This window comes from Pleurodeles waltl, chromosome 1_2 (genome assembly GCF_031143425.1).
Source record: "Pleurodeles waltl isolate 20211129_DDA chromosome 1_2, aPleWal1.hap1.20221129, whole genome shotgun sequence".
Taxonomy (NCBI): Eukaryota; Metazoa; Chordata; class Amphibia; order Caudata; family Salamandridae; genus Pleurodeles; species Pleurodeles waltl.
In genome coordinates, this window is record NC_090437.1 from 1221282310 (window position 1) to 1221307061 (window position 24752).

General features: G+C 42.5%; 1 protein-coding gene across 2 annotated transcripts in view; it reads left to right on the forward strand.

The window, feature by feature from the left end:
• Positions 1–24752, forward strand: part of CTBP1 (C-terminal binding protein 1) — a 1451962-nt gene that overhangs the window by 396163 nt on the left and 1031047 nt on the right. For both annotated transcript variants that reach the window (XM_069204084.1, XM_069204092.1), the window contains one exon: positions 16298–16396. In XM_069204084.1, the coding sequence (XP_069060185.1) occupies positions 16298–16396 (99 nt within the window). The remainder of the gene's footprint in view (positions 1–16297; positions 16397–24752) is intronic.

Consider the following 24752-nt stretch of genomic DNA (forward strand, 5'->3'; position numbering starts at 1 on the left):
CCAGACACATGACCTTGTTCCTCTGGGGCCACAGATCAAATACCCAATGTCTGAGGACAAGAACAGTTCGCAGTGTCTTGGTTACCCTCACCTCATGGTTGGGATCACCCCAACCCTGGATCTAGACCCCGCAGATGCCATGTGTCCTCCAGCTGCCGCCGAAAACATTCAAAGGAGGCCCCCACCCTATTGTATGCAGGTGGTAACAGCCCTGCTCACTCAAGATTGTCTGATAAGAGTCCGAAATTGGGCTCCCCCTGCTGAGCTCCCATCACAGGACTCACACTTGAGTGGCAATCTCCTAGTTTCATCTTCTCTTGGGTTCCAAGATTCTGGTCCTCCACCGTGAGCTTCACAGGGTCAACCCTGCTGCTGTTACAGAAAAGGCCCCATGGTAGGTGTAAGTGTAGGTCACCCCGCAAGACCTCTTATCGTCTGACGCTGGTTGGCGATATCTGCCATCCCATCAAGTGCCACATTGAGTCTGGTTGGCCGGCAGCCTCTGCCTATCTGTGACCGGACCACATAGTGCTAGCCAGCTGTTGGGCCGCCTTCCTGTCAGGGCCCTCTCTCACTCACCAGAGGCCTTGCGACTCAAGGCTGTTCATCGGTCCCACTCTGGCAGAAGGTGGCAAGAGCGTTGTGCTCTCCTCCATGCCAGGTCCTGCCTCGCTGCCAGCGTGTGTATGAGGTTTCACAGAGCCTGTTGTGGTGCCGGCTTCCAGTCTGGTTGTTGCGAGGTTTGCTGCTGCTCCCGGATGTTCATGAGCAAAGATTGTGCCCCCGCTCTCACGTAGTTCATGGAATCATCGGATTCGTCATCCCACACGAGCCCGCCACCTCCAGTGGCACAACAGGCCTCGCCCAGGGATGTCAGTTGCCCTTCACTGCAGGACGCCAATTAAGGACTTTCTGATATTTCCACAACCACCAGCACTTAAATCTGCCTTGCTTGGGCTGTGGGAACCGGATAAAGGAGTGGATTTTGTGGGATTGGACAGATGTGAAATAGGAGCCTCTCTATCAAGCGGCCATCTTGTTTGACAGTTGGCCATGCCCCCTAACCCATGCCCTTTGAGCAATATTAATAAAATATAAATAAATAATCAGCTTTCATAAAACCAGCTCAGCAATAATTATTTTAGAACAGAGAGAAGCTGAGATTAAATACTGTAAAAATGTTTGAGCAGACTTGATTGCCATGTTGCAGAGAAAAGTGACATCAAACAAAAGTGCATTCTATATTTGTTATTAATATGTAAATAGTTAACTGATGCGACTTAAAAAAGAGGATACCTAGTAGAGAAATACATCATATTTATTACATAGGTTTGGTTGACAAGGTGCTGGTATATCTCCATCATCGCTATTATCATCCATTCACTGGAATACCCATTGTGTTTGCTACATTATGCAGAATAGCAGAGTATGTAACTATTGTACAACATGTTTCTGGTACATACTGCAATGCTTCACAACTTTTATGTAAGCTTCGAAAACATACTTTAGCTATCCAAAGGTAAGTTCACTCATAGACCTTGTTTACCTATCTGCTATTTTGTATTTTCTCTCCATTCCTGAGTGTGGTTTAGGTATGGTGTCATTATCAGCGGTCAAATTGTATATTCACTGTCACCAAAAATATGAATATGTTCTTAAATAAGAATGCAAAACTAAAAAAACTAAATACTTTACTGATATTTTGCCAAACTTGTGGAACATATATGAATCATGGATGCTGCCTGGATAGTATGAAACAAGGTCTGTAATGACACACTCACTATTACAGATTACCTGTATGTATTAAATGAGCATAATTTTGTCATTTTCCTCCATTGTCTGCCATGCTGTCTAGAACTGGTCTCTGTCCTTGATCAGGTTATAGGAGAGATGCTCCAATCCCATACCGTCCCATATATTGTTGTATCACATCATTGTGGAGGCTCTTTTTCTTTCCAGTCCTGTGCGAGCGCCATTTTCATCATGACTAGACCATTCTTATGTCTTGGCCGTTCCCACTTAGCTGGTCGAAGCCCCAGTACCACCACTCTTGTCCAGTATTTGCAAAATTGCTGCTTTGCAGTATGTTGTGATGCTTGGGCACCAGATAAGAAACTAGTCTCCCCTCTCTCCACACCCTCCCTTTTTATGGGCGAGCGCAAAGCGCTCCTCCCATTCTGTAATCTCTCTTTGGGCTTCAAACCACACCCATGTCACGTCAGTCACTTACATTGGTTCGTGGACTTCCCTTTTAAAATCTGCTTGCTTTCATTTGTGAAAGGCATGCATACGTCATGCCTTTTCCGGTGTTTAGCCCACCTACACAGCACTGGTAAACTACTAAAAACATACAAGGCTCGATGTTTTAAGCATGGTGTCCGGACTACTTTATCTGCTTATTTTCCACGCAGCGCGATAGTGCTGCATTTTACATAGTGCGATCGCGCTGCGTTTCTTTTTCTTTACAACGCTAATAGCTCTACCTGAAGCTAATGCGAGACCTGTTGCATTGAAAATGCTTGTTTAATGTGCGGTTGTTTTATTATGATGTATTCAGTCTTTTTTCCCATTAAGGATGCAGTTGTGTTTACTATATGAACAAAAGCCCACACCGTTATTCTATTCAGTGCCACTGCTTTTTAGTATGAGAACTAAAAAAAAGTTTGATATATTACATTTGATTGCCTTGATGAGCTGCTTCTCCATCTCCTAGTCTCTCTAGGCATGTGTTTTAAGCAAAAATGACTGTAGTTTAAGTCTACCTATTTTGCCACATAGCAGCTCCTGTCGGGCTAGCCTTTTAAAGTCCTAAGTCTAGTAAGGAGTAGATGATTAATGCCATAGTTCCATAATAACTTCTGATAGTATACTGCACACTGGTTATAGTTTTTTTTTAAATAATCTTTATTTTATCAGTTTTGCATACAAATTGCATAAAGTGTAACAAAGCAATAAGACAGTGCCATAAGATAACTGTACCACACAAGGAGAAGCAAAGCGCCAAGTCACCCACGCCTTGAAAATTATATGATAACTGGCATATCCTCCCAAGATTCAATGCCATCCTTAGGGATAAAATGGGCTCATTATTCCTACATGGGCTATATCTGCTATTTAAAGCTAGTCTTCTTATTGTCCCAACAGAGTCATAAATTAATGCATCCTTCCCCATTGTTAGACAGATAGCATGCTGTGCCTCCCCTAACCCATCCTCTTCTGCCGAAGACTCTGTGCTGGAGTACTCCCCATCTGCAAAGTTCTCAAGTAGCTATCCCCAAGCCAAAGTTTCAGCTGTTGCTCCTTCATCGGTGTGCACCAACCACATATGTTCCTCTGCAGCCCCCATTTCATCCAGTCCTTTAACCATTGTTGTAAGAGGAGGCTTTGAGTTCCCATCCACCCCACAGCCACTCTCCGCTTGGATAATAGTAGAGCCAGTTGGGCCATCTTATATGGTATTTTCCACCCCTTAGGTCTAGCTATTACCCCCAGTAAACAGGTTTTCAGGGAATGTGTGAGAGTCAGCCTAGTAGCAGCTGTTATTTTAGGGACCACTTCCTTCCAGAAAGCCTGAATCCTAACACACGTCCAGGTCAAATGCAGAAACCCGGCCCCCAGTGCTCCACAATGCCCACATTGAGCGTCCCTGTTCGGATATTTTATTCAATATATGTGGCTTCAGGTATGTACGGTGCAAGTAATTAAAATGCAATAATTTAAACCTATTGCATGAAACAGTGCTCACCAGTCTTCCATTCATCATCACAAAGTTCCTCCTCCATATCTCTTTCCCAGGCGGTACGTGCTACAACCTCTGTGGTTGGCTTGTCATACCTAAGTGCCTTGTAAAATAATGAGATCAGATGATGCCCTTCCCCCCATCTAATGAGTACCCCCAAAACTTTTGAAGCCTGAGGAGCCACCGGAAAATCACACCAAACCGCCTGTAGCACCTTTTCCAGTTTGGCATACTGCAAAAATTGCCCTGGTCCCACCTAAAATGTCTCCCTCACCACCTGAAAGGAAATGAAACGTTCACACGGATAAATGTCCCTAGTTATCAGACATCCACCCTCTTGCCATAGCTCCATGGTCATACATTCCTCGATGGTCCTGAAAGGTGCTAAGTCCCACATCAAAGGGTGCCCATTGGATAATCTTTTTGACTACCTGCTCCCATATAGAGGCCATGACCTTCACCAGGTACGGGATCAGATATTCCGATCTGGCCCCCCTTCATCAGGAGTTGCGGCAGTGTCTCCCCACCCAGCATCCCCTAAAACAGTTTCTCCTCATATCGAATTGATTCCGCTATCCATTTGCCCGCATATAGTATCTGTGATGCATAATAATAGATCTGCAGATAGGGAACTGCCAAGCCCCCATCTTCCACATTTTTCTTTAGTATGGAGAGAGAAACTCTGCTACGTCATTCCGCCCAGATCAGCGAGACCAGGAGTTCATCCAGTTTACAAAAAAATATGGGTGCATGCGGGAATAAAGTATTTTGAATCAGATACAAATAACGAGGCAGGTACACCATTTTTGCAACTGCTGTCCTACCCACCACAGATAGAGGAAGTCTGTTCCAGAAAGCAACAGAGCTGTGGAGAGTCGCTACATACTGATATAGGGCACGCTGGATGGGAAACCAGTAACAATCCTAAACACATATGCCCCAAACTCCGACGATCGTATGTTCTACGACAAAATGTTAGATTTGCAAGAAGATGCGGTGGATGCTCTGCTGATCTGGGCTAGAGACTTTAATTGTGTGTTAGATGGTGACAAAGACCACTACCCCGCAAGGCAGGGCTCAAAACCACTTATGTTGAGATCTCTTCAGAGGCTAATTGACTGTCACAGACTTCTAGATGGTTGGAGGGAGTTGCACAAGAAGCTGAAATGTTGAGACACCCAGCCTAACCCCAACATTCCCAACCATACCTACCACCAAAGTAGAAGTGTCTCAAACCAAATATGCCAAATTGGCATTTGTGGAAATATTAATAGCAATCTCAACAGTTATGTTTCAGAAGGATATACATTCAGTATGCTGACGGTAACTAGTCTGACCACATACAGTTTTGAGTTTTGTTTTGTTATTTTAAAGCAGAAGGTTATCATGGGCACAACCTCCATGAATCTTTCAAATAGATCACACAGCGGCAGTCAGAGGGACTGAGACTCCGCCATCCTCTCCGGATCAGGAGTGCATGAACTTTCCTTCACCAGTGTCGTCCACCTAGATGAAGCGACCGCCATTGTGCCATCATCTTGGATAACCAACCTCCTCCGCACATCCACCGCCGGTAGAGGGCCAACCACCAACGCAGTGTCATTGTGCTTCTGAATGGATCCCCTCATCTGTGCCGTACCAGCGGACCTCGAGCTCCCAAGCCTCGTTCCTGTTCTTGTGTACCTTGTCTCAAATCTCAAGCCCCTGCCAGACCTCCTGTGGCGTGTCAACAAAATGTGAATTGCCACCAGAGATCACCCGAATCCTGGGGGGTACAACAGCATATATCTTATCCCCATAGTTCTCAGTTTGACTTTGACCTCCATGAAACCTTTCCTGGAGGTTTGTACTTTGCTGGTAGTAGCCAGGGTAAATAGAAATCTTATGGTTCGCAAAGAAAGCAGGGTTGGTCTCCCTGGCAGCCCACAAACACACAGTCACAATATTTATAATTTAAGATGCGGGCTATAATAGCTCAAGGAGGAGCTTTTGGCGTAGGAGGGGAGGGGGGCACAAGAGCACAATGTGCTCTCTCAATAATGAACCTAGGCGAGAGTCCCTTTGGCTACAAGGTGGATCCTATCTAGTTTTCTACGAATTGCCCTTTGTTTTCCCAGTGAAAACATGCACCCATTCAGTAATTATTGGTTTGTTTTGGCTAGCTCACAGTACTACATCCAAACCCCTGAACTGACCAATGCGATAGATGTTATTGGTTACCGCAAACATAGCACTCTGATTCCCAAGGAATCCGTGGAAACAGATCTAAACCTTTTGTTTGGTCACCCAAGGTAAACACAAGAAAGATACGAAAATGCATTATCAAACATTTATTGAAATGATTGTATTCTTGTAAAGAAAGCATGAGCTGCGAGTATTAGAAAGATGAAACATGATACTGTAATCTGCGTTATTACAATGGTATGTTATGTTATGTTATGAAAATGTATAGAGCGCATAGCTACCTGAAGGCCTCCCAGCGCTATACAGAAAAACCTTTGAATATACGGCTTTGGGACACAAACTAAAATAACCACGTTTTTAATAGCCACCGGAACAACAGTTCGTGGCTGGTTTGACGTAGATTCAGTGGTAATGAATTCCACAGTCTAGCTCCAAGATACGATATTGATCTTCCTCCCCATTTGGCCTTTTTTAATGGGGGAATGACAGCTAGGGCCGTGGAGGAATGGTCTAAGATGTCTGGTAGGTTTGTAAAAAGAAGCCAGGGTTCGCAATATTGGTGGGCCTTTGTCATATAGCGCTCTATGAATGTAACATAGAGATTACATTTTTTTTTTATGTATGGTGAGACTCTTTACAATGAACGGAAGTATTTTGAAAATCTTTCTAAGAAGTCTGAGTATGCCAAAACAGGAGGAGGATATTTTTTTCGCTTGATGATCCATGGTCAACCATGGATCAAATCATACTCCCAGACTCTTAATGCTTTCTTTAGGCAATGGAAAATCTTCTAATGGTTGTAAGACTGGGGAGATTAAGTTTGGTTTTGCCTGATGACCCAGAAGCATAACCTCTGTCTTGTCTCCTTTCAACTTAAATCTACAGCTGGACATCCATTTGGAGATTGCCTGTAGACAAGGAATGAGCCGAGAATTGGTTGAGTTCTGATCGGTAGAAAGGGATACCACAAGCTGGGTGTCATCTGCATATGACACTACAGAGAGTTCATAGGACTCCACTACTTTTGCCAGATGGGCCATATAGATATTAAATAACGTAGGGCTCAAAGAAGAGCCCTGAGGCACCCCCCACTTACTCTTAAAACAGCCCAAATAAAAGGAATGGTCCAAAACTTGAAATGATTTTGCTTCCACTCTTATCTGTATCTAATACCATACAAAAAAGAGCATAGTGTGGGGGTACCCTCTGTCAGATCAATTGGGATAGTCGAACCCCCATACCTTGGTCCTCAGAGTCAGAAAGCCGGTCTAGGTATACAGGTTATCTTCCTTTGCAGGATGGAGGTCGGAGTCAGCATGACTGCATCTCAGTCACAGTTCACAGCAGTTCCATGATAATCTGGCTTGAAGTGCTCCTCTCAACAAGTGTAGCACGGATGCTGTTTATTTATCGTACTGTGACAGGTGCAGAACAGCTGCTTTGGTTCGTCTACCACAAACGAGTTGTCTCCTAATGAGTACAGAAAAGGAAAACAGGGGCATCACGTTCTGATTGTATGTCTCTGGACTGAATGTGCAGCCTACAGGGTGACAATGCCTACAAAGAATAGATGCTTGTGTTGAACATTCTTGTGTTAGTAGGAAACTGTGAAACGTCACCATTAGAAAGTGATTTCAAGCTAAAAATGAAAATCTAAAATGGAGACCTGGCACAGGCATACAACACCTACCCCTTGGTCAGAACGGAGACTACTCTAAAAATATAGTAGTAATAAAAGAAATGCAAAGAATCTAAAATACGTAATAATGTACTTTAATAACCCAAGCAGATACTGAAAGCCATTTAAAAATGCCAATTAAAAATCATATAAGCTATTAAAAATGATAAAACAATTTTAAAAACAAAGAGCTGAATCATAGTGTCTAGGAGGCACTGGGGAAGGAAGGTATCCCTGAAAGTGTATCATGTCTATACAGTCATTGTGGTCCCAGAAGGAACGCGCATTCGCAGATGACAGATCCACAGAGGCCTGAAGAGCAAGTTCAACAGAACCAACATGGTCAGTACCTGCCCATTCAGCAGAAGCTGAAGGCATCATAGCTAGGAGTGCAGCCTTAGAAAAGGAGCTAGACACCATGAAGCCTGTAGTGAAAGCATCTATTCGAAGTGGTGCAGGCAACTGATAATAAGCATCCTACAGCAACGGTAGCAGCATAGGACAACACTGGAGGTGCACCCGCAAAGGATACATTAGCAGATTCATGTCTGTTATCTGCACCAATTGTGTAGGAAGGCATAAATCTAGTGCACAATTTAAAGAGCACCACAGACTGTGAAACATAGGCTGTATCCTCCAAAACCACTCAGCCAGAAAGGCAAAGACAGTTCTTGTTCAGTCCCTATAATAAACATACTCCAAAGTACTGGACTGTAAGTTCATGACACCAAAGGCGTGTGACAGTTCCATTACCTTGTGAAACATCCATTGAAGAGCAATAAAAATAGAACCAAATAACTATCAACAGGAATAGCACAAGAGGAATTCCTCCAAAGACGCTTGCAAATAAAGAATGTATAAAACACATACTCACTCCAAGTACAATCTAAAAAGCATTAACAAATTCTGACCCAGTTGCTTTAAAACAAATGTACCACTCCAGTGGCGTTTGAAGCATTAAAAATGGAGTGCACAAGTTCACTGCAATGCAACAGCAAATAAGGGTTCAAGAGTGGTTGAATTTCTGAGGAAGAGCAGGCTACTTGGAGATCAGAAGTTTCTCAAACAGATGCTACTGCCCTGTCTTTTTGAAACAAGGCTTTCAGTCGGCTTAACTTATCAAAGTTAATTTAAGAAATAGGAACTGTTGGCCACAAGGTAGTCACAACCTTGGAAACAGCAAGACATGACCTTGGAAACAGGTACAGTATAAGGGACACCTGGTTTCATTCCACAACAACCTTGGCCATTCAGAAGCAAGTAACTTCCATTACAAAGCAACAAAGAAATGACTTAAACAAGCATACGGGAATTCCCTTCAAATAACACGCTATGCTAGCCATGGACGCGTTGCAAACTCCCAGCAATATTATCTCTTTACAGACTGATGAATGACCCAGGAAAATTCCGCTTTTGTTTCCACTAAGAAAAACCTTTCTGTCTCCACTCACGCATTTGTAGTGAAAAAGGAGGAAATGAGGATTCATGTAAAAAATTTCCACCCACCTGTTCGTATCTGCCTACTTGAAAACGTTTTAAGTCATGATGAGTAATGAAACGTAGAGATTGGTAAAGAAATTTGGACTAACCATATATCTGAAGGCATTTCAGTGATTGTGAAGGGCAGTTTCTCTAAATGCTCAATAATATTCATAGTGTAGGTTGCATCCTTCTTTGCTATTACCTGTTGGATACCTGACAGGTTACAAGGGAAAAACAATTCTGTTGCATTCAAATATTTCCATGGCACTCTGTTTGGTTTTAAAACCTGCAATGTCCAACTCAGATGCAAAATCGATCTTAATTGACTTTGACCATGTAAATGTGCTGGCATGTCAGTTTGTATGATATTAAATGCAGATGACACTATATTGTTCAATGAATAAACATGAGTAGACAATGTAGTTATGCCATTATCAACAATAGTCTGTGCTTTTTCCAAATTTTCCTTATCAATTTGACACAAGTATTCAGCAGCTTCTTGTTGTGAAACTTTCCAAATTTTATTAGAATGGTGAAATCTGGGACCTAATAAAAAATCTTGTAAATCCATGTTGTCTGAAAGAAGTGACAAGTAGTGTTTAACGGTGTACAAGGTGGAATTTTCTAACCATTGCTGACATAACTTATCTGTTACTACAAACAAGTGATGTGACTTAACGTACCGGGGTCTGGTCTGCTAGATTTAAAACCCATAGAAGAGTTTGAAAAAAATTAAATTGCAGCCATTCGTGTCCACAAGCCGCACCAACTACCCATCTGAATCAGAAAGCGAATAGTTGTATGTACCATTCTATACCATTTCATCGAGCTGTTCTTCAGTGTAATTAACATACTTATGCCAGTTGTCAAACCGTGCAACAGAGGGAATGATAGGTGTGTTTACATTTTTAACATTAGCTAATCCAAGACACATCTGTTGTACTGTTTTGTTTAAAAATGTAATTTTTCAAGGTATTAGACAAGCCCTATGTAAGGCATCAATGCCCTTGACCTGGCAGTATTGTGTACCCCAAATTGATTTTAAATCAATATTGCTTTCCAATATTCATAACATTTGAGTGTCAATTGAGAATCAAAGGAATCAGAATAAATCAATTTTGTTTGTGTATTCTGTATTCCTCGCTTGGGAAGGCATAAGCTTATAATAAAAAGAAACTGTGTTGGAAGGACATGGCCAGAAAAATAAGGAAACTTTTTCAGATATTGTTGGGGACTCCCTACTGGTGGTGTTAGACAGTGGTTCCACTGAGTATAGTTAAAAACAGCATGTGTAGTACTAGCTGTGTGTAAATAGTGATGTGCATAATTGATGGTAACAAAAGGTTTCTCCATAATTTGGTGAGTTCAAATCCTGATTTTTGAATACTGTATAGGATTCTAATTCAGATAGCATATTTGAAACAGTTGCAAAATCCCATTCATTGGAGGTGGCACCTGGAGTGATAAAAATCATCCATAGTAGTCGTAAAAACAAAAAGAATTTGCAATGTTCCTGTGGGACCAAAAATGTCATAGGGGACTTTATCCCAATCAGTACCATCATGGACAGGAAATGCAGTAATGTTTACAAGGTACAAGTCTCTTCGTATCGGTTGTGAAGAAGAATGGGGTATAAGTACTAAAGCTGCCAGTTCTGGAGAAGAACAATCTGGAAGCTACCAAGAATAAAGGTGTGTGCCGCACATTCTCGTGTTAGTAGGAAACTGTGAAAAGTCACCATTAGAAAGAGATATCAAGCTAAAATTGAAAATCTAAAATGGAGACCTAACGCGGACCATGCAACAGCATGTTGTGATATGCACAGACTGTTTGAAGCTGGCCATGGAAAAAACTCAGTCAGGCTAACACTAAGGGTCTAATTATGAGTTTGACAGATAGGATAACCTGTCCGCCAAACTCCCAACAGGGTGGCTGCCGCCATAGTGGCTACCATTCCACTGGACCTATTAGGAGTTTCCAGCTAGGCTGACGGGCAGAAACTGAAGTTTCCGCCTGCCAGACCAGCGGGAAACAGGCAGCAGCATTGTCTTCAGCTCGAAATCGAGCCGGCAGCAATGATGCTCCCATGTGGCCCTTTGCACCTGTTTCCTGACAGCCTTTTCATGGCGGTGTAACCACCATGAAAAGGCTGGAGGAGAACGAGGTTGTAATCCGCAGGACAGCGCTGCATGCAGCACTGCCCTGGCAGATTGCGACCTCCACCCGCCATCACCCCGTCAGGATCACCGATCCCCACGGAGATGGAAGAACCTGGTCGGACTGCCACTGCAGCGGCAGTCCCGACCGCCTCTGAGAGGCTGGCAGTCCTAAGACCGCCAGCCTCCTAATGAGGCCCTAAGTGTATTTAAAAATCAGTAAGGAACAGGAACCTGTATCAAAGTAGTACTTGTGAATACATATTTCTGGCCTTTTTTCATATTGAGGATAAGCTTTCAAAGTAATGTTTGAATTACATTAAATATCAAGTAAGTTATTATGATGAGAGACCATGATGTATGGCAAGAACATATATCCAAGAGGGATAGTCCTTTAGTGGCAGGAGATTTTACATGACTTCAGGAAACCTCTAATTTTTATATTTTTATTTTTTACATTTTATGATTCACATTCATCTGTCAATCTTCATTCATACCATTAATATAAATATTTATTCATCTTCTAATGGTTGGTCTGTGGTTGTGGGGGGCAAGCTCCTTGTTAACATTCAGACTGGTACAAGAAGGAAAAACCACCCACTGTATTGCATTTGGTGTGTGACTTATGATTTACCTGGATGTTATGTGAGTTATTGATTGTGCTTCCACTGCCTATTCCTTGTTGGGGGCGTTAAATATTTGCCGCAGAACACTAGTGGGAGCTGGAATAGCAACTAAGCAGGTGGAAATGACATCAGCTGTGCTTTTCATATTCGTCATGCAGAAGTCCAACCTGTTCAGACTGGTCTGAGCCAAATGTATCCAAACGTTCTCGGACTGGTGCAGCAAGGATGTTGATCGGATCTGTTGGTTGATTACTTCAGAGCTGGGGGCTTTTGGCCCCTCCTGACCCCAGTTGGACATGTCCGAAAATGCTCTACACAGCACAGTCAGCACACAGACACCTCGTAGGATGATCTGTAAAAGAGACAAGTATGATAATTCTCGCAAATAACATTTATCAGTTGGTACATGTTTCCATTTTTCTTGTCAGCCATGACATATTACCTTTGACCGTGCACATTATAGGTTTGGCACAGGTCCAGACCTTCAGCCAGGCCATGCAGCCAAATCAGCGCAGGTAGCCAAGCCATGCTATATACAGACTTTGCCTGTATGCATCAGGGGTGACTCTAGGGCCTTGCCTCTAGCCAGTCACTGCAAAAAGTCTGCATAGGCATTTGAGTTCCATTGTGCAATGCCTGTGGCTATCTGCAGCAGGCCAGATCCTGCCCTCAAAGGCTTCCAACTCTGCTACACACAGCATTCACCCATGCTTTGCAGGGCATTGGCAGCAGGTCCTGGATTGCAACCAGCTTCTACTCCCAACCCGCTGTGTGCGTTCAACTCTCATATGTGACCATTGACCAAGCATACCATTAGTGCTCCATCTACTTTATGTGTTTACAATTTTGTGTAAGATTTAAAGGTCCTATGCTTGGTTTGCAGATTATAAGACCTATGAGGGTCTGTGGGCCCAAGGTGAGATCTTTGATCTGCATATCCATTATAGGATCTGTGTATCCTTTAATAAAACTAATTTGTTTATTTTTATGTTAATATCATTTCCACCACATGTGCCTGGATAGGTTTACCCTGCCCCCTTATGTACTTTTTCTTTTTACCTCAGCATAGTTCTCAATGCCCTGTGTCGGGTAATGGTGACTGCAACTAAAATGTGTCTGTGACAGTCAGATAGCAAGAATTCAGCAGATTCAGGAATACGGAGCTAAGGGCCAGATGTAGCAAATTCCCAAATTGCGACTTGCAATTTGCGAGTCCCTGCGACTCGCAAATTGCAAGTCGCAATTTGGGATGCAGAAAGGTGTCTCAGACACCTTCTGCGAGTCGCTATGGGGTCGCAAAGACCCACCTCATTAATATTCATGAGGTGGGTCGCAATTTGCGCCCCCATAGCGACTCTGGGCAATCACGGGGATGGAGGCCTGATGGGAACAGCAGACCTCCATGTCCGTGACTGCTTTTAAATAAAGCAGTTATTTTTTTTCCAAGTGTAGCCCGTTTTCCTTAAAGAAAAACGACCTGCACTTAGAAAAAAAACCCGAAACCTTTAGTTTCGGATTTTTTCACGGCAGGCAGTGGTCCTTTGGACCACTGCCTGCTCTGAAAAAATATTTTTGGGTCCAGTCACAAAGGGGAAGGGGTCCCATTGGGACCCCTTCCCGTTTGCGAGTGGGTTACCATCCACTTCAAGTGGATGGTAACTGCGACTCGCGGTCGCAAATGGAATTGCATACCACTGCGACTCGCAAATAGGAAGGGAACACCCCTTCCTATTTGCGACTCGGAAATGCATTTTGCGAGTCGGTTCCCACTCGCAAAATGCATTTCTACATAGCAAACACGCATTTGCCGTTTGCAAGTCGCAAAGTGTTTGCTACATCTGGCCCTAAATGTGAAAAAACTCCCTAGTTTTGATATGGAGTCACATTCCTTCGGGGGATCTGTGAATTTACGATCCGGATATCTCCAAAATGTAACCTCATCATACCCAAGCTGAGTACTTATTTAAACGCTAATTTGGCAAACACTACTGAATGGATTTACACCAAACCAGTAGAAGGAGAATTCTTGAGTAAAGACATATCTTTGTGCCAAATTTAGTCTAATTCCATCAGCCATTTTTCCTGTACGAAATAGTAAAGAATCCTACGGAAATTAGAATGGTAAATGGCACTTTTGAGAACCCCCTGTTTTTTTTGGCCCCTGCTTGACTGATTTCCATGAAACGTGCCTTGAAGAACCCAAAGTGGATTCACTTTTTGTTTGGAATGTTTCTTGTAGCTTTGTCCAACGACGCCAAAGTCATTAAGAAATAAAAAAAATCATTTTTTTATGAAGACTCTGTCTGAACCATAACTACATGGATGCTGTAACCAGAAATATATCTAATTCAGATCTTTAAAATATCCCCTAACATTATTTAGCCACAAACCAAAGTGGGTGTTGATTTTGTCTCAGGAAGTGCCATTTAATTCTCTGCCATTACTATGAAAAAATACAACCTTTCCTGTTAAACAATATTTAATATTGTGCACTTTGGCTGTTAATGCACTAGGTCAGCGAGTGATGAGGGCATTTATCACAATTGGGAGGATTACTGGTTTTTAGTAGTTGAGAACGTTTTCAAGAAAAATCACATACGAGCCAATTGGGTTTGTGCAGAATACCTAATAATTCTCTGCAAAACCCATTATGAATGAGATAATTCCTAGAGTGATACAAGCAGGATGCCCACTGTCACTCAGTGAATCAATATAGAGAAAATGGAAAACAGGGAAGCAGCCGAATATTTAAAAGCAATTTATTTTAAAATAATTTATTAGACGATTATGCTTCATATTGCCATGTACAAGCGTATACATTTGTCATTGCTAAAGGTAATACATGTACTGACTGTGCCTGTATCATGCAATAATAGATGTATGCAAAGTGTAAGTATAATGCTAGTGAGTGTTTGTCTCTGTTTTGACTATACTAACAGTAATCTCTAAATGCGTCAATACATGCTGCAGGTATCTATATTTTCTGGGCAAAGTCAGAGTCTACATGTGAATCTAAATAAATGGACACAAGAAGCCATATTAATCCATTTAATTGCCTAGTGAATGAGCTGTTTTTTAATTGCTTCATGCAAATGATTTGTTCATCAAGGAACCAAAGCATAATTTCAGCAGTTTTCACGTTGGTTTCTGCATACCCCCGCTAGTTGAGCTACCTCTCAGGCATGCTCCTCAAGCTATGCTAGATGCCTCACATCCTGGGCAACCCCAGGGTTCAGACATCACTAGATTACTATTTTCTCACTTTCTTGGTTTGCTGGAATACCCTTGCTAACTCATCATATGAAAACACACAACATTTCAGAGATTCGTCCACCCAACAACGAGTCTTTTTGTGATCGGGTGAACCCATGGGCAGACGTCTGTTTGGCCATGTAACCTACATGTGCGACAAACTGTATGTCCTGCTGTGGGCCACCTCAATCTAGTCAGATAGCACTTTTGGGTGATCAGCTTTAAGTTTCTTTTTCTCATAGTTCCCTTGCCAAACACTCACCTCATGTCCTGATCCGGGGAGATGGTTTCCTCTTTGGGACTCCAGGCAATCCTTTTTGGCATCCCAGCATTCAGGGCTCCTTTATCCAAACCTGCTGCCTTGCAAAAGGGATTCAGTAGATTCATGGAAAGAGGATGAATAGGGCCTTATAAGCAAGAGCGGGGCTTCTGTAACCTAGGGGCTAGTCAGAAATGGACACATCCCTGCAGGGCCATATTGAATCGTTCTCTGCTCAGACAGGTATGACTTTTGTCCAGCCAGTGACAAGCTAACGTTACCCTACTTAAGTCCAGAACTCTTACACACCAGGGCAGGTTGCAAGAGGTATTCAAGATGCCAGCTGTCCTCCACTCCATTTCTGCCCAAACGCCACCAGGGTGGGAAGGTTTACAGGAGAGAACCCTGCACCTAGACCTTATGAACCCCAAGAGTAAAGCAAAGTGAGGACTTCCTTAATGATAAAAGAGAACACACAGCACTGTTATCGCCTCAGACACCCTCAGGGCTGCTGAAGAAGGCTCCCATCACTCAGCAAAATGGGTTACTATATATTTTTTTAATTAATAGTTAAGAAATATATTTATGGTATAAGAAGAATAGAGGCATGTAGAGTGTGATCTCAGCTAGGTGACATTATTACTGGGAATCAGGAAATCTCTGAAGTCAAGTCAAATGTTTCCGACTAAAAGAACGTGACCCGAAGACTTGCTATATATGGATACATTTTTATGTGCCTGTGTATGTGTGCGTATATATACACATACACTCGAGTGTGTGTATGTGTGTGTGTGTATGTGTGTGTGTTTGTGCCTAGTCACATGGACGTAGGAGGGTGCTCTATAAAGAATGACATTGGTGGCAAGCATGTCTTAAGTCTAATGGTCGTTTCTTATTCAGTTGAACTTTTGTCTCATTTAGCACCATATCCTCTGGCTTGGAGAGCACAACATGCAGTTGCATCATCAGTTAGCAGCAATACAGCATCCTATCCTCTCATTGGGGGAGCATCTGAAGCAGGTAATGGATTTCCTTTATTCACTTTTCAAAATTCTAGTGGCATTTGCCCTTGTTAATTGCTGCTCCTAAAAAATCATTTAGTTCTTTTATTTCCCAGAGATCGTAATATTAGGCTTCAAGAAATGACATTAGGTTACAGAATGACAGAAAATTGACCATACCTTGTGATTTCATTCAAATGAACTAAGAACTACTAATCCATTTCCCTCTACTGTGTATTACATTTCGTTTAATTCAGATGATAGAACCAGGATAATTATTTTTTGTACCCCAATCAGAAAATAAAACAAGGCCTTACTTGACTGTGGAAGGCTGTTGTACAGAGGTAAGACAAAGGTCCGTATGCCCCGTTTCGGTATATCCTGTAATGTTTGTGAAGATGTTGTCCAATGATGAATTCATATTTATGGAACATCATCAGATCAGAGAAAATGTTTTGAGTTAATGTTGTATTGATGGTACGTTCTCTGATCTTGATCACTTCGTTTGATCTTCATGTGCCTTTCTATATTAAACTGAACATTGTTTTGTAACCATACACATGATTCAATATTAACAGATGAAAATTCCACTCCAGGTGAGACAGTAGGTATGTAAGTAGGATTCTGAGTATGCTTACTAGTAGATTGCTTAGCATTTTGTGTTACATTTTCAGCGTACTGCACTGCCTGATGGTTTCAAGCAGCAATGGCAGGTTAGTTCTTCCTCTGTTAGCCTCTAGAATTGATCTCCTGCTTTCTGCTTGGTGCTACTCTTTTGAATAGAGGCTACAATCATAGACTGAAACAACTATGACCAGTAGTTTTAAGTTAAGTGCACTAGTACACTCATCTTCCAACCTTGGCTGCTGAGTACCACAGGTTGGCATGTGATCACAGAGGGAATGGTATGAACCTATCTGTGAGTTGGGCAGCTGGGCGTGAGTACAGAGTGTACCAAAGGTGGAGCCAGCGAGCACATTGAATGACAAAAATATAGCATTGGTTCACGCCATAGTGAAGCTAGTGGGCCTGTGTTACGTAGAAGTGGAGAGAAACCCTGCAAAGGGGAGGGAATGCCAGTAGTCAGAACATGCACATACTCTGGAAGACATTGAGATACCCATTAATGCAAAAGAGTGGTAGAGAGAGAGAGAGAGAGAGCTCAACAGAGAGCATTGAGGAAAGTAGAGGAAGATAGAAAATGCTTAGTATTAAAAGTAGAGAGGATGATAGGTTCAAGAGTGAGGCTGTATGAGGACAGTGGTGGGATAGAATACCTTTGATTTTGGTCTGAAGATAGCACCTAATGAGAATAGGCAGAAGAGTATCATAGTGATAGTGATGGGTGGACAGAGAACTAAACAGAGTACCGGAGGAAATCAATTAAGTACTTGAGGGAGATGGTGAACACAGAGATTACCTACAGGGGTGAGGAAAATAGCACGCACTGTAATGGGATTTTCTGTATAGAGTGCTGTGGGTGGGAACCAGAGAGTATCTGAAGGGGATGGGAAGAAAAAGGTATCTGCAGGGGTGGAGTACATAGAGTATCATGGAGAGTTAACATTTTCTGAATGTGAATTACTATAGGCACATTGGGGGCCATGCTTACCTTAGTGCTTAGAGCAGTTATCTGCACTCATGAGCCGAGGCACTTCATGAGCTACCATGACTCCTAATGGAACCAATATTTACTGCAGAGGGTGTTCATTATTAGTACAGTGGATTCTATTTCTGTGTACTTCCAGTGAAGAGTGATCATTGCCTGGTCAATTACTGCTAGGCTCAAGGTCTGATTACTGCCAAAAGAAATATTGTAATATTGTAATACTATTTATATAACGCTTACTACCTCTGATGAGGCGTCAAAGCGCTTTTCAGTGAGTAGCACGCTACTCCAGAACCCAAGAGGAATTAGTGGTGGATTAGTATAGGGAAATATGAGTACAGTTTTAGTATTATTATGAGTTAATTTGAGCAGAGGATATGTGAGTTTGTTAGTTGGATTGACTAGAGTAATGAAGGGCTAGAGGAGGGAAGACTCCAGAAGTGTTAATTGGGAGTTAATAGTAATAGGATGCAACTTGGGATGACTAAAGGAGAGATGGAGGAGGGAAGAGTCTGTGGAAAGGGTTAGGGAGATCATAGTAGTAAACTGAGGTTTGGGTGAGCTAGATGTGGAAGAGGAGGGAAGAGCTTAGGCAGGGTTATTTTGGAGATGACAGTAGTAGAATGGGTTTGGGATGAGTCAGAGTGGGGATGGAGGATAGATTGATAGAGACATGACATATGGTGCTGGGTAGACAAAGTAAAGCTTGAAAGAGAGTAAATTTATAATAGTTTTATTTAGGTATATATACATTTTTTAAATCAGTATTATTATCTTTATTTAATTTTATTTATAGATTTTATTTTTATTTTTATTACATTTTTCTCTAGTACAGTAGGACTAGAGTAGTAAATAAATAGATATGTAAATACAAAGTAAGGGAATATATGTTCAAGAAATATAATAATGGGTATAATATGAGAAGAAAAGTAGTATGGTATAAACACAGACTTTCAAGATTTGTAAGATTTTAAGTTAATGAATAAGTGTACTTTTCTAACATTTATTTATCTTTCCTCAATTTTTGAATAGCGAAATGTTTATGATAATAAAACATTTGCTGAGTGTGATATAAAATGAGAGCAGGGATTCATAAGTATCTAATATAACAACGTATCTAGGAGCTATGCAATGACCTATGAACATGTTAAGCATGGAATAACACATATATGTATACACACAAACACATACATACACAGATGCATAGACACACACACACATATATTTATGTATATATATATATATATATATATATATATATATATATATTATATATATATATATATATATATATATATATATATATATATATACATATACATATTTAACCGTGAGTAAATATACATTTGTTAAACAGGTTTAAAGAGTATGTGTGTAATTTATTGTTATGACATAGTAGCGATACATATTTCCTAAAGAACTATACAAATCTAGAATATACACATAATCAGATTAAAAATATTTATCAACACAGGCATATGTAGTCCATTGCTGTTTGAATATGGTGGTTATGAAGGAAAGAGCCAACTCTTGAGTAGTCTTCTGAAGACAAGATAGTTATCCATGGATCTTATATTTGGGGGTAATGAATTCCATAGTTTGGCTGCTTGAACGGAGAAGGATGTACCACCTATATAAGGCGGGGTGCCAATCTTGAGTGGAGGTTTCTTTGTTGAATGTATTTGGTTATGTTGCTTATGATAAAAAGCGGTCCTGTTCCATGTATAGCTTTGTGAGTGATACAAAGCAGCTTGAAAGTGGATCTTCTGGCAATGGGTAACCTGTGTAGTGCTCTCAAGGCAGGGGAGATGTGGGCTTGTGGCTTTACATGTAATAGTAGCCTGACAGCGGAGTTCTGAATACGTTGTAGTTTTTTCATAATAGATAGAGATGATCCATGGTAGAAGCCACTGGCATAATCAAGTTTGGATAGTACAAGAGAGATAGTAGCCTGCACCTTGTGTGGAAACGCGAGGTGGGGGAAGATGCTTCGCAGAGTCTTCAAGGTGATGAAGCTGGTCCGTGCTAATTTGTCCACTTGGGCATTCATTGTTAACTTGGAGTCCATAGTAATTCCAAGGTTTTTAATTTCCTCGGATAATTGAGGAGGTGGTCCGTGATCATCAGGCCAGGCGCACAGTGGGTAATAATTTTTCCAGTCACCACATATGAGTATTTCCGTTTAGGAGGCATTTAGTTTGAGCTAGCTCCAAGTCATCCACTGATCAACGGCTCTGAGGCAACTGAAGATTTGTGACTTTTCAATGTATTTGGGCATTCCAATTTAAGTAGCATTTGTGTGTCATCTACATAGTTGTAGCATGTGAGTTGAAAATCATTGATCAGTTCTGGTAATGATATCATGTAGATGTTGAAAAGCAAAGGTGAGATGATTGATCCTTGGGGGACCCCTGCTTTTGTGAGGTAGGGTTTGAACGAGAAGGGGGAGAACAGATGATATTAGTTATGTTTTGAAGGTAGGATGTAATCCAGTCGAGGGCAGTCCCTTCTATGCCGGCTTCATGGAGTCTTTAAATTGGGGTATCCTGGTCAAATATATCAAAGGCAGCCGAGAGGTCCAAGAGAAGTAGTGCAGCAACTCAATTGTGGTCGACTGTGTTTTTAAGATCATCCCAGATTGCAATGAGTGCCTATTCAGTGCCTCTTCCAGGGTGGAATCCAGTTTGGTAGTCTGAAAATATGGAATTGTCTTCAATGAATTGTGACATCTGGGCGAATGCTGTTCTTTCTATCAGTTTGCCCAGGAAAGGTACATTTGTGATTGGTCTGTAGTTGTTGGGTTCCTTTGGGTCTAAGTTTATTTTCTTTAATAACGGTCGTATGTATGTCTTTTTCAGGTCTACAGGAAAAGTTCCTGTAGTTAAAGAGTTATTGATGATTCTTCTTACATATATGGTAGCAGAAGTAGATAAAAGAATGTTCTTGAAGATGTGTGGTGGACAAGGGTCAAAAGGGCAACTGGAAGGCTTGCTTGCTATTACCAAATCCATAAATTCACGTTGTGATATTTGTTTGAAGGACTGTAGAGGCTAGGTTGGTTTATTCTTAGAGGGTATTTTAGGAAAGGGATTGGTGCTGATGGTTTTCTTCTGTTTCAAATAGGAGTCTAATGTGTCAGCCTTGGATGTGTAATGAGTTGCCGATTTATTTGTGAAATCTTGAGTAGTGGGATGACTTCCTTCTATGCATTTAGGTTTTCAAAATTCATTCATTCATATGAATCAGTATTACTTTGTTTGAACTCAGTTCAGTTAAGTTATACAGTTTTAATGGCAATCTGTTTTAAAAGTTGAAGCAGTGCAATTTTCAGAAACAGTTCCTGAGGGGAAGAAAAGTTAGTACAATTTACAGGTTAAGTACCCGACCCACAGCTCCAGCCCTCGGGGGCCGGGAAGTCCACAGGGTGGGGTCCAAGCTAACCCCAAACACCCACCACCAGCAACACAGGGTCTACTAGTTGCAGAGGTCAAAGCTGAGGCAAATCTAACATGGGTACCCTTGGAGACTGGGAGCACTCTCTTTCAGATCTGCTTGCAGGCAAGTAGCTGCTTCCTCGGAGGGCAGACCTCCAGCCCGGCGGCTGGCATAGTACCACCCATGGTATTTTGAGTCGTCCTACCACAATGGTTTTCGTGGTATTAGCAACGCCACAAAAACCATGGCGGTAGGCCCTCCTGGTGACAGGGGATTTCTTCCCTGTCACCGGTAGGCAGCAAACAACACTCACCTGACGCCCCCCCACCCCGCCCTCCACCCAAACTCACCCCCCACCCACCCGATACACATACTAACCCCCCACCCTCTCTGATCCACTCACTCACCCCCATACATGCACACACCACACAACTGACCCCACCCCCCACAGCCACACACGCACACATCACCCCCTACCACCCACACTACAGTCACAGCGCCCCTCCCCCCACACGCCCCCTCCCCCATACACGCACACAGACACCCACAAGCACCAGGCATACACCCATTCCCTTACACTGACATACACACATTCATTCATATATTGACATACACACATTCATTCACGCATACTTCCAGGCATGCTCACACACATTCTTACACACAATCACACTGACATGCAAACATGCACTCACTTCACCATTCTTACATGCATTCACTCACACGCATACACCCACGCAAACAACACACACAGACGCATTCACACACACACTCAGACATTCATGCACACACTCAGACACACACACACACACACACCACCCCGTCCTCCCACCCCCTCCTCTGTCGGAATCCCGAATTACCTTGGGCGAGGAGATCTTCCGGCAGGGAAGGGACACTGCTACCGCCAGCAGTGCCCCGCCAGCAGAACACCGCCAGCAGGATTACTGGTCATAATACGGCTGGCAGTGTTCTACTGGCGTGGTGGTGCTGGTGATAGCAGCGCCAGCTTACCAACATCCACCACCATGAGCACTGCCAGATTTCCTCCCTTATTGTGGCGGAAGTCAGGCAGTGCTCATAATATGGCGGACGGATGGTTGCCGCGATGGTGGTATGTTGGCGGTTGTCACTGCTGCGGTAGGCAGTATGTACCACTGATGTTAAAATGAGGGCCTATGTATTTGTATTGCACAGACTTTGGAGCACGCTGTTTTTACTCATGTGACAGTGGGGTATCACTAAAGTGGCAGTACTATGAACCATCCCTCATACATTTTTAATGTGTTAGGTGTCAAGTGCGCCACCAGTAGGGATGCATTACCATCTTGTCAGAGGAATGCCAGGGAGAGCCTAGACTACTATACAGTTGAATAAAAAAATGCCATGGGGTCTTCATCAGGACAAATTCCAATGGTACCAACCCTAAATTCTGACTCCAGCATTGGCAAGCTGAGGTGAACCCGTGCTGTGACCCTGAGGGAATTTATTTTACCAATTCTTTATAACAGTATAAGTGGTATTGGAGTTTATGTTTCTCTAACTGGTTGTTTAGCATCCTAATAGTTACAGTATTGTCTGGACACATCTTTAGGGTTGCTACCATTAGTTCTTGTCCTGATGAAGACCCTATGGCAATAGTTTTTTAGGGGTCAACACGCTGACAAATTTTATTGTTTTCGGCTACAAAATTATTCCACTGTATTGCAAAATGTATGTATATGAGGTCTGTGCCTTTCAGAAATATATTATTAATCAGTAGTGGTCAACCTTTGTGAATATTTCTTGTCCACTTACATTCATCTTTGTCACTTACCACCTTCACTGCACCGTTCTTTTTGTAATTTACTAATGGACATTTACATGGGTAATTTACTAAAGAAATCAATTAATTGAACATGTAACTCTGTTGTGTATGTTCTATTTATGTTGCCAATTGTGAATAGGTTTTTAATCTCTCCCCGGGGCACAAAAGTACCTAGGGTTACGGTTTGGCCCCATATTATGTCTTAAGTGCTCTCTTCAGGCTCACCTCAGCCCCTCAACAAAAGTGATGGCCATGGTTGCTGCCTACTTTTGGAGGCTAGAATTTTGCGCTCTTTGGTGACTGGCTGCTGAAAGCGGGGTCACTAAAGTCAGTCATAGACAACCTGTGAAAGGTGACTGAAATCCTAATGTGTTTGGATTTCACCATAAATGGCCTAGAGTTTCACCTGATTTCCTTGCAGAAGCTTCCGCTCATTGGGCAGTTCTGGATATAGGAGGTTCAAGGCCCTTACTCCACAGCAGCAAGTTTGGGATATTTAGACTATGATCTTGATATTTCAGGTTCAGTTCTGGACCTTGATAAGGATGACCCTGAGGTTTCTTGGTCTCATGACCTTGGGCTTCCTCCTCCTCAGCAATGCCAGCTGACACATGTGGGTCCAGCATTGAAACATGAAATCCCAGTGGGTCCATCATCACTGCTGCCTCTCTGACTCCATCAAGATCTCAAGTGAGATGGCCCAGGATCTGTTGAGGTTGCTGACCAATCTTAATTTGTCATGTGGCAGACGGCTCTCCACACCCACAGCTCACAGTGGTGCCACATGCATTGCTACTGGATTGAAGGGGTCATCTAGAGGGTGTGGATATCAGAGGTGCCTGGTCTCCAGCGGAGAACCAATGCCACCAGTTCCTTCTGGAGCTTCGTACCATTCTTTTCGCCATGAATGCTTTCCTGCCAACCACCAGGGAAGGCTGGTACAGGGTTTCAGTGACAACACCACCATTATGTAGTACTGCAGCAAGCAGTGAGTGTAGGAGTCATGAGTCCTGTGTCAGTGGCTTTAAGTCTCTGGAGATGGTTGGAGCAGCAGGTCATCTTTCTAGCAGTCAATTGCCTGGCAGGGTCCATGAATGCCAGAGTGAAAGAATTGAGCCAATGTTGTCTGACAGGTCACCGCTAGCGGTGATAGACTAGAGGGAGCATAGGCAATATTTGACCAGTGGGGCGAGCCCTGGCTTAGACCTATTCGCTACTGCTGATAATACTCTGTGTCAACAGATTTGCACGCTGGTATTTCTGCAAGAGCAGTAATTAGGAGACATATTCTGACTTGAATGGAATGATGGACTTCTGTATGCCTTTCCACCTCTACCTCTCCTGTCTAAGTTCTGAAGAAGATCAAGAACAGCCAGGCCACAGTCATCCTAATTGTTCTAGACTTGGTTAGGAGAGTTTGGTACCTAGACTTTCTAAGCATGAGCATCTGTCGTCTAGTAAGGCTACCACTTCAAAAGGACCTTCAGTCTCCAAGAGGACCTTTCATCCAAACCTCCGCAGCTTACA